Source organism: Babylonia areolata, chromosome 27 (genome assembly GCF_041734735.1).
Source record: "Babylonia areolata isolate BAREFJ2019XMU chromosome 27, ASM4173473v1, whole genome shotgun sequence".
NCBI classification, from domain to species: domain Eukaryota; kingdom Metazoa; phylum Mollusca; class Gastropoda; order Neogastropoda; family Buccinidae; genus Babylonia; species Babylonia areolata.
In genome coordinates this window covers 31,362,041-31,373,329 of record NC_134902.1, presented here as the reverse complement: position 1 = coordinate 31,373,329, position 11,289 = coordinate 31,362,041, and the positions used below count along the sequence as shown (strand labels likewise).

At 38.5% G+C, this 11,289-nt stretch overlaps 1 protein-coding gene across 1 annotated transcript; it reads left to right on the top strand.

Moving 5' to 3' along the window:
• Positions 1-142: 142 nt before the first annotated feature.
• Positions 143-6,143, top strand: LOC143301011 (succinate dehydrogenase assembly factor 2, mitochondrial-like). Its single transcript, XM_076614999.1, has 4 exons — positions 143-290; positions 2,253-2,452; positions 3,161-3,270; positions 5,915-6,143. The coding sequence occupies exons 1-4, from the start codon at positions 246-248 to the stop codon at positions 6,031-6,033; spliced, it is 474 nt and encodes a 157-aa protein (XP_076471114.1). The 5' UTR covers positions 143-245; the 3' UTR covers positions 6,034-6,143.
• The last annotated feature ends 5,146 nt before the right edge of the window (positions 6,144-11,289 follow it).

Below are 11,289 nucleotides of genomic sequence, written 5' to 3'. Positions count from 1 at the left end.
GAACCTGCTTTGAAACAGAAGAAACGTGGGTAACGATATTTTTCCGCTTTTCACGTGCCCCCCTCAACTCCTCCCATGCCCGTACAAACTTAAGTGAAAGGTTTCGTAACACCAGCATATCGAAGTTTTCTGTGTCTTTTGTTGAATTCCGGTATTTAGTAATAGTCACTTTCGGTTTTAAGGACATCGTCACGAAGGACAACTCTTACATATTATTTATGTAAGCCAAGGAGAAAACAAGTACAATGGCGCACGTCTTTCGTATCGTCTCAAGGAATACTAAAAATGCCGTGAGTATTATTGTTAATTCTGTTCATTTTAACTTCCACAATGAAAGCAGGCATCACTCTGAGATTCCTTAGCGCCTCCGTCACTGCCCCACAGGATGTAAGCGCAACGTTTATCTCAGTTCCGTGCCACTGTCTCTGTGTCTGGGACCTCACGCCCAGAAAGACATCAATGCTGAAAATGCATGGGAGCGAGTTCAGGGATGTGTAGTCTGCTTCATTGCTCGTCACTATCGATCTCTCACCCCTGGCAATGCAGAAAACCCATTAAAGTGTTTTCTAACTACTCGGACACACTTCAAGTCGTACACAGAGAATGAATCTCCCAACCCATCGGAAACGACTGCGGCTGATCTTTTCCTTAAGGTGGTTGAGGGGTTAGTACCGGCTGCGATGCCATGCAATTTTTTTTTTTCTCTTTAAGTTAAACCTCAAAGACAAAGCAGGCCGATAATCATACGGTCGAACAATTTATATCACTATCACTCGACCAACATGATGGACAGATCTATAACTGCACGTAACAGTACTAACACTTAACAGCAGCAGTTGCTTCTCCATCCAGCCCTTAAAGACGGAACAGTTCAAAACCTCTTTTTTTTCAACGAACTGTTTGGGGCTGAATGCCTTCAGTGACTTCACAGTCCACACAGGCTCTGTAACATTACTAACAAGCTTCAAAGCTCAAATAAATTTTCAAGGAGCTGGCCATACTTACCAGTGCCCCCACCTGTTGCAATATACGCCAATCAACTGGATTCTGTGATGTGTACCTGTCAACTTAATCAAGATCAAGTTGACGTTTTATACGTCATATTCAAATACACTGACACAGAGAAATGAAAATGAAAAGTACTACAGTGAAGTCACAAAGACACACACAAACACCCACCCCCACATACATAGTAACATTCACATGTGAATATGCACTTTCACAAACACACATATTGTACATATTATCTCTTGAATATTTGTGTGTGTGCGTGCGCCCCTGCATATCTTATGCACAATTGCACTCATACACTGTGTTGGGTCAGGCATAGATCTCTTCCTTTTTTTTTTTTTTTTTTTTTTTTAAAAACATGTAGATTTGCATACATGAATCTGCTGGCATGCAGATTTATTTATTTATTTATGTAAGCGTATCTATTATTTATTCACCTTTTTTTTTTTTCTCAAGGCCTGACTAAGCAAACAATCGACAGATCATCTTTTTATTGTCAGTTGCATTTTTTTTTTTTTTTTTTGTAAAACATACAGTATTAACTATAAAAGTATAATGCATTTTTTAAAATAAGCATTTCATCAGGTAGTACCGACCGACTCTAAAATTTACTGAATTTAGGGTCCGTAAATTGCTAGGTTTTAATTTTCTGCATTAGTACTATAGTAGATATACTGTAAACTGCATGGATTTTCTAATCAATCACTTAAGATAAAATGGAAAGTGAGGCTCTGACAGTTGCCAGTCTGAATCTGTAAGTCAAACACTGTCCCTCAAGGATCTGTTTTAGGCCCGATTCTTTTTACAGTGTATACTTCTCTCCTTCCTGAATTATCATTCACTGTCGATCATTCTGAAGCAGATGCAATGAGTTAAGAATTGGATAGAGGGGGGGAAAGATTAAGAGAGAAACCACACAACATTGTACTCCACAACTGGTCAGTACTGATGATTAGTACAGTTCGATACACTGAATGGGTGCAAAGTAAAAATGGAAGGGTTTGGAAATCTTGAATTTAAAGGAAAGTTGTAATTTGTAATGTATTTTTCTAGTTTCATTTTAATAGTATGAGCTTACAGTTCACACATTTCATCTTAAAGTTTAATTATATGTGCCTAACAGCTGTAATAAATTTTCACCTAGTTCCATGTTTTCAGTAGTATTAGCTAGCAGTTACAGTTTACACTTTTCATCTTAAAGTTTGATTATATGTTTTTTTGTTGTTGTTTTTTTTCTCCAGATTACTAATCAGATAAGAACAGGTACGTTGCGATGCCTGTACTCTTCAGAACCATCAGACCCAACCTTGTACACAGCAGACACAGAACCACCACTGCCCAAGTATCAGGAGAGAACTGGAGAGGACATTGACTTGATGCGATCCCGGCTTCTCTACCAAAGCAGAAAGAGAGGGATGCTGGAGAACGGTCTTTTGCTGAGGTGAGCAACATTTGCATTAGGTTTAGCTTAACTTACTGACTCAGTGACTGTTTTTTTTATTTATTGATAAATTAATTTATTTATTCATTCACTTTTGTTATAATTTATCAGTTGACTCAAAATGAAGTATTCCAATAACATTTAAATGTGAGAGTAATCCTAAGTCAAATGAAAACATTTAAAAAAAGTTAATTTAGCAGTGACAAACATAATCAGTCCAGTAAAATATTTTGTTACATTATAATTTATATTGCAGATAGCAATCTTTATTTTTAATTTCATCAAAAAGTAAAGCTTCCAGAATTTAACAGTTCTGAACTCTAAAATCTGACACTAAAATTGAAAATGATGACTGGCTGGCTTTATTACAAATCTCTAATAGTATTCTAATGTGGCTCTTGATGAGATGTGAAATAGACATGTTAAGTTAAGAAATGTTGAGATTAAATGATAAACATTATATTGCTCTATTGCCTTTTTCTTTCTAGGAAAGAAAAGAAAGAAAAAGAAAAGTATGTATGTGTAGTTTTTTCATCTATCATTTTACATGGTTTCCTTTGTAGGTTCCTATCTGAATGTGTAAATAGGATTTTTAGATACATGTAAATCAAATTTGCTCTATGTTATCCTTGTGTGTACTAAGAAACAATATTCCAAAACAGTTTATTTCGATGGGGGAAAAAAGTTTACTTTCCATTTTGATTGCAGCACCTTTGCAGGACAGTTTCTTGACAAGCTCACAGCTCCTCAGCTGAAGATGTATGACACTCTGATTAACAAACCATCCAACGACTGGGAAATCTACTACTGGATGACTGGTATGTGCACACAATATATTATGTAAGCCTCCATCACAAAATGAGTTGAAATTATGTTTCATGGTTTTGCAGTTGATCAAGAATTATGCTCATGGTTGACCTGTCATTGGGCTTTACTAAATATTTTCCTTCAGCCAGAAATGGAAAAGGCATCAGGACTGTTGTCAAACCCAGAAGAAGACTATTTCTGTCATGAATACACATGAACACAGGCCTAATGTGGCATGTGGTATGATATGTGGCTCAATGAGTTGACCAGCTGCCAATCAAATCAGCGAGCAAAGCCAGTTGGCTCATACAAAGCAGATGATAAAAAGCAGTCTGGTTTGTGTTTCTGGGATGCAAAGGCTATTTTGATGACCAGATTATACACACATTGATTGTTCTGAGATTTATACCGATACAGATAGTGACACATCACAGGGTAAAGTCAAAGATTTTGCATGTATCTTGTGAGGGTGCGGCTAAGTGAGTGGGTGTGGGAAAGAGAAAAGGTGAGTGCAATGAGAGCATCAAAGGTATACCAAGGAAGGGAAGTGGATGGGGAGGAAGAGGAGAGGGTGGTTAGGGGGGTGGGTGTGGGGGGCTGATTGTTATTTTCATTCAGTTACAAACACCTTGGACTCCATGAATTCATTTGGTGTTTTTTTCTGTTTTTTTTTTTTTTTTTTTTTTTGTGTGTGTGCTTGTTTGTGTTGCTATTTTTGTCTTTTGTTGAAACATTTGCAGTGATAGAGCTATGTTTTGTGTAATCAAGAAGAGCAAACTTATATGGCATAAAATAGATTTACTTCCATGTTCAATAAACTCAGAATCATGATCTGATATTATTTTAAAAGTGCTTTTAGTAGGAGGTTCAGTCAATAATCAGTTGCCTTTCACTTTCAGAAAAAAAAAGATTTGCATACTTTTGGCGGTAAATGTAGCCTGTAGAATCTTTTCTGTTGATTCATGCCCATTTTAACAGAAAATCCCTGGCAGAAGCTTTCAGTAGGAGTTATATTCCCCCCGCAGTGAACAGGTTAAGGAAAATAAAAACACCGGAAAATGACCCAGAAGTGACAACCAATTCATTTTATGATGGAGGTCACATGTATTGAACCACGCTGTCAGTTTTGTCACAGATGTGGTCCCATGCTAGGACATAGGTGGTCAGAAATGTTCTCACAGCTTTACAAGTAAGAATCTCACCCTTGAAAATGCCTGCACTCATAATCTAATTTAGCTGTCTTGATCTTCTGCTTTCATTCATATTCTTATTCCATATCTTACTGCCTTTCAGTCCAGTCTGTATGTTTTGGAAAAAGACAAAACAAAAAAACAACTGTACGAGGATATTGATGAAATGAGGTGTTATTTTTTCTTTCGTGTGTCTATCTGGAATTGATATTTTACCTGTTGATTTTTCTTCTTTAAAAAGTTTATATGGTTATTTTCATTATTGTTTGGTTGTTGCTACCATGTCTCAAGAACTATAGTATTCATGATTTTTTAAGTGGATTCAGTTTGCGTGATATTTCTTAAGTAAGTAGGATTATCATCATTTTTATATACTGTAAAGTACGGTCTATAAGCTGCGACTTTTTACCCCAGCTTCAACCTCTGTGGCTTATACAATGATGCGGCTTATTTGAGGATTTTAACGATCCCAGGGGTGTCACGTTCTTGTCTATTCTTAGCTGCCCTTCAACACAACAAAATCATGATTTCTGTCCATGAATTTTTGGATGAGCTTCAGGATAGTGTGCTAAATGTTCACGTTTTATAAATCAAATCCCCACACATTAAAGCATTCAGATCAGCATTCAGTTCTACTCTGCTCAAGCGTACACCCTCATCATGCCGAAAATGCGGCGTAATGCCTATGATGCAGCCTTCAAATTGAAGACGATCAACCTAGCAGATGACAGTGCAAGTGGCGAACCAGCAGTGACCTCCATTTTGCGTTCATGTTCATGAAGTGAAAGCGAGGCTGAAGTCAGTGACAAGATGGCGGAGGAAGCTGTGCTGGTTCTCTTTAACTTGGACACTGAAGACGAAGATTTCAGTGGATTCAGTGAGCAGGATGACGTTGAATAAATGTGACTATCCCTAAATTATGGATCTTATTTTCATTGTTTATTTTTTTGTGGCACTAGCAGTATTTTCACTTGCTTTTCGTTGTGTTGTTCCGGCTTGTGTTTATTTCATAAACTACAGTATTGACAGCTTTTCTGTTGTATCAGTATGTGTTCTGGTACTGGAAATAAGTGCGGCTTATAAGCCAGTGCGGCTTATGTATGTATGAAGTTCAATTTTTTCCAAAATTTAGTGGGTACGGCTTATATATATACCAGTGCGCTCAATAGACCGAACTTTACAGTATATATGTGTTACAATGATTTGGTGCAGGAGTGATGACTGCTAAGTTTCCTATCTTGTACATGGTACCTGTTGCTACATTGTAACATTGTAAAGACTGCTATATGTAATGTTCTGTGATTTTACACCTGCTGTTTATGTATCAGTTTCTGCAGGTATAAAGGCTCATTGTTAACTACTAAGTGTCCTATCTTATACCTGTTGTTCATGTATCAGTGGCTGCAGATATGTGAAGGCTACTGTGTTAACTGCTAAATGACCTGGTTTGCACCTGGTTTTCCAGGTGTGAAGGAAGCCCCTGAAGAGTACAACAATGAAGTGCTTGACATGCTGAAGGAACATACACAGAATAGTAACATGGAACAGCGCATTCGACAGCCTGATCTCAAACTGGACAAATGAGATACTTTGCATTTTATGATGAGATTGCCTCGTTGTACAGATATAATTGAACTATATAGCTCTGTGTTATTTATGTGGCTAATTGATTAAAATAAAGGAAAAGAAATGAAGATGATGTTTCTATGGTACTTTATGAGTGTGTGAGGGTGAAATCTCTGTATGTGTTGCGTGTGTTTTGTGTGGTGTGTGTGTGTTTTGTGTGTGTATGTGTGCGTTTGCATGCATGTGTTAAATATTTCAAGAGTTTAACCCTTACTTATTTGAAAGTCAGTTCGTGGTTCACAATGACTTTGCTCTTATGCTTTTAAGGATAAATCATTAAGAGTAATGTTTCAGTCTCTGCTGGATATTCTCACTTGTAACTATAAATTATGACGGAAGAAGAATAAATGACTTTTCTTTCTTTCTTTTTTAAATATTCTTTGTCAGCTGCAGAGTTGCAAATCTTTTTTATTTTTTTATTTTTTTTATTTTTATATAAGTCTGTTTCATGTTTCCCATGTATCAGAAAAATTGTTTGATTCTTGTTTTTTAATGTGATTTTGAGATGGCATGATACAACTTTTTTCTATACAACATGTTGAGACAGTTTATTCATCAACTAAGGTGTAGTTGTTGAGTTATTGTTGCATATATCTGGTTTTGAAAAGGTGCAGCATTAAGTAATTGTTTGTGTTTGGAGTTAAAAAGTTTCTGTATTTACTTTTCTATGCTCACTGGTAAGTTTTTGCTGCATGTTAGCATACAGATGACTGTCCATCATCTTGGGTTATACTCAGCATCTGCATCTGTTTCGCCATGTTAGGAATAACGAAGCAATGGATGTTGTGAGGCTGAACAGGTTAAATCTTTGCAGTTAATAAGTGTTTAGTTACAAACCTCACATGTTCCCCCACATTGATTCAAATGTAACATGCCACTCTGTGTGAAAACCCCAGAGATTTGAAGAAAGTTTTATCACCTTGAGAGTAGCAGCGAATGACGGCACTAAACTATTCAGTGGCAGTTTTCATCATATGTATATACAAAAGGAAAGACAGTCCTGTCACAAGGACCACCCTCTCTGAGGATGAGTTCCCTTTTCTGTCATTATCCTGCTTACACTTGAACCACTCTTTATGTAGCAGTCATTTTTATCAATCGATATTAATGTGATATCAAAAAAAAAAAAAAAAAAGAAAAAAAAGGGGGTAACAGTTAACTATTGTTTGTAGGAGCTGGATGAGGTCTGTATACAATTTATCTCAGATATACCTACAAGCTCATTTAGTTCCTGCCTATAATCTATTTTATTCTCTGCTCTCTGTGGGGCGAAAAGAATTAAACCTCTTTGAATCTGCCCTTGTGGCTTGTCTCCCTTAATTTAAACTTTTCCCAAGTTTTGTTTCCATGAGTATGTATGCATCTTTTCCGTTTATTTGCTGCCTACCTTTGTTCCACCTCCCTTCTCATTTTGCCTATCAGTGTGCATGTGTGTGTGTGTGTGTGTGTGTGAGCTAACACATGTTCCCGATGGAATGTGTGCTCAGACATTTTGGCTGTATCACAGCTAAATCACACACACACGAATGCACGTACGTACGCACAGACACTGATCAGCTGGATGAAAGATTCTTTGTTTTTAACGAACCGTGCGTGCGTGCGTGCGTGTGTTGTGTGTGTGTGTGTGTGTGTGTTCCACGCACTCAAACGAGCATATATAAGGAGAGAGATCAAAACAAAACAAAAAAACAAGAGGCGAATGAAAAATATGTACCTATTTATTCACAAGAGCAAGCACACATTTCATCATCTGCATCACAATAATTTGCCGAAACTGGAGGAAAGAAGTGAGAAGGAAACTGACACACGTTCAAGCCCGAACTGACGGAAAAGGCCAAACCACTGGCACACAAACAAAACCTATCAAAACAGACCCCTCACGTAACATGAACACTTCTGCATTCATGGCACGTGCAGGGTATTCTGACACAGAGACAGACAGAGAGAGAGAGAGTTTGTAAACCATTCTCTGTCCAAAAATCACCCGATGGAAAAAGAAAAAAAAGAAGAAAGACATGCACATTGGTGCACTAACGTAAATCAACAACTATCAACCAAACTGTTGACAGCCAAACAGTACTAGGAATCACTAATTAATCGTTTCGTTTGTTCAACCACTGTAACCAACCGATCAATCAATCAATCAAACGTAAATCTTAAACGGCGAACAGTGTGTGGTGGGCATCATGCAATGCTCAGAAGGTTGAAGAACAACAAAACACAACAATCTTCAGTTTTGTCATGCAGGCTGTGACTTGATTCAGTCTTCAAACTAACACGACAGTTCATGTGTCAACAAGTTGTGGCTGTTCATGTGACAAACACTAACACACATCAGAAGATGAAACAACCGTACTACATAGTTTTGGAACTGCATGACGTCTTCAATAATCATCTCTCTTGCATTCTGAGAGAGAGAGAGAGAGGGAGGGAGACAGAGACAGAAGGATGTAGATAGCGAGAGAAAGAGAGAGGGATGGACAGAGAGGGGAGATAAAGAGGAGATATCGAAGAGGGAGAGAGAGAGAGGGGGGTAGGGAGAGATCGAGGGGGGCGTGAGTGTGTGTGTGTGTGGAGGGGGGGGGGGGGGGGGGGGCGGAAGTGGACGCTGAGGCAAACAAAATAATTGTTATTAGGCAATTAAAAAAAGACGTGAGAAAAAGCGAGCGAGAGAGAGAGAGAATTACAGACACAGGCTGAGAGGGAGATACACAGATACACTGAGACATAAAGACTTTAACAGAGTGTGTGTGTGAGAGAGAGAGGGGGGAAAAGAAAGAAAGTATGGAAACTAACCTTCCATCGGAGGCTAAAATTAATCAACCAGCACCAGAGAGTGGGAGAGGCAGAAAGAGAAGGCAAACAAACTTAAAAAAATCTTTCCGCAAAGAGAAACACAGGCCACCCCAAGAGAGAACGACAGAGGTAGAGACAAGAGACACTTTAGATCACATCAACAATCAAATTAATAAACACGTGATCGATTTGCAAAACGTGGAACAGGAAACGTTCAAAACGTTGTCAAGCTTTGTACAATTTCAACATCCACACACATGCACATGGTCTGACAGAACTGAAAAGGAAATATTTACACCCCAACCCTCAAATTCAGAATCTAACTCTAACACCCACATTGGCATCTAACGACTTTCCTTATTAGAATAAAAGCGGGCCTCAAAAATTGCTTTCGTTACCACAACTGGTGATGCTGTTTGTATTGGTTTAGACAGAGCACCTGACAAGAAAACGAAAACGAAAAACTGAATCTGAAAAGAAAGGGGACAGAAACCATTACTGACGAATGAAAAAAGAAAAATAACAAAAAAACAAAACAAAAACAAAAAAACATGAACAGACAGAAAATAGGGATGATGCCTCACACGATTAATCTATTACAGCCATAAAATAGTATCAACACTGTACAAGTCTCGACTTCAGTGCCCGAGATCATCAAAGTGCAAAACACACACACTCTCTCACTCCCCCCGATTCTATATTCCGTTTTGCTACATACTGAATGAGTCAGACTAGCAGTTAGTGCATGATCTCACCCATAGACAGAAAGTACATGATCTCACCCATCGACAGGAAGTACATTATCTCACCTATAGACAGGAAGTACATAATCTCACCCATCGACAGGAAGTACATAATCTCACCTATAGACAGGAAGTAAATAATCTCACCCATAGACAGGAAGTACATAATCTCACCCATCGACAGAAGTACATAATCTCACCCATCGACAGGAAGTAAATAATCTCACCTATAGACAGGAAGTAAATAATCTCACCCATCGACAGGAAGTACATAATGTCACCTATAGACAGGAAGTAAATAATCTCACCCATCGACAGGAAGTACATAATCTCACCCATCGACAGGAAGTACATAATCTCACCCACAGTATATGATCTCACCCATAGACAGGAAGTAAGTACATTATCTCACCCATAGACAGTATATGATCTCACCCATAGATAGGAAGTACATCACTTCACCCATCGACAGGAAGTACATTATCTCACCCATAGACAAAGTACATTATCTCACCCATCGACAGGAAGTACATAATCTCACCCATCGACAAAGTACATTATCTCACCCATCGACAGGAAGTACATTATCTCACCCATAGACAAAGTACATTATCTCACCCATCGACAGGAAGTACATAATCTCACCCATCGACAGGAAGTACATAATCTCACCCATCGACAGGAAGTACATTATCTCACCCATAGACAGGAAGTACATTATCTCACCCATAGACAGAAAGTACATAATCTCACCCATCGACAGAAAGTACATGATCTCACCCATCGACAGGAAGTACATAATCTCACCCATAGACAGGAAGTACATTATCTCACCCATAGACAGAAAGTACATAATCTCACCCATCGACAGAAAGTACATTATCTCACCCATCGACAGAAAGTACATTATCTCACCCATAGACAGTGTATGATCTCACCCACATACATGAAGTACATAACTTCACCCATAGACAGTGTATGGTCTCACCCATAGACAGAAGTACCCAATCTCACCTATAGACAGTGCATGATCTCACCCATAGACAGAAGTACCCAATCTCACCCATAGACAGTGTATGATCTCACCCATAGACATGAAGTACATAACTTCACCCATAGACAGTATATGATCTCACCCACTGACATGAAGTACATAACTTCACCCATAGACAGTGTATGGTCTCACCCATAGACAGAAGTACCCAATCTCACCTATAGACAGTGCATGATCTCACCCATAGGAAGTACATAACTTCACCCAAAGACAGTGTATGATCTCACCCATAGACATGAAGTACTTAACTTCACCCAAAGACAGTGCATGATCTCACCCACAGACAGGAAGTACATGATCTCACTCATGGACAGTGCATAATCTCACCCATAGACAGGAAGTACATAATCTCACCCATAGACAGAATGTGCATGATCTCACACACAGACCTGATGATGTGAACGACTGATGAGAAGCGAACCTTGATCCGCAATCTGTCAGCACTTTGTCTTCTGGCCACTTGGCCACCGAGCTTTACGAAACACCCTTTGTGGGAACACGTCCTCAATGACGATGGAATAAACAACACGAAAAAAAACAATGTAAAACAAACAAAACAAAAACAGGATAAAGTGATTGCTCTTCTCATACACATACATACATATGAAGTGAGTGGGTGGG

Excerpts from the sequence above, each read along its gene's own strand:
- LOC143301011 (XM_076614999.1), top strand. The coding sequence starts at position 246 with ATGGCGCACGTCTTTCGTATCGTCTCAAGGAATACTAAAAATGCC. Across the intron at positions 291-2,252 it reads CAAGGAATACTAAAAATGCC|ATTACTAATCAGATAAGAAC; the intron begins GTGAGTATTATT and ends TTTTTTCTCCAG. Across the intron at positions 3,271-5,914 it reads AATCTACTACTGGATGACTG|GTGTGAAGGAAGCCCCTGAA; the intron begins GTATGTGCACAC and ends CTGGTTTTCCAG.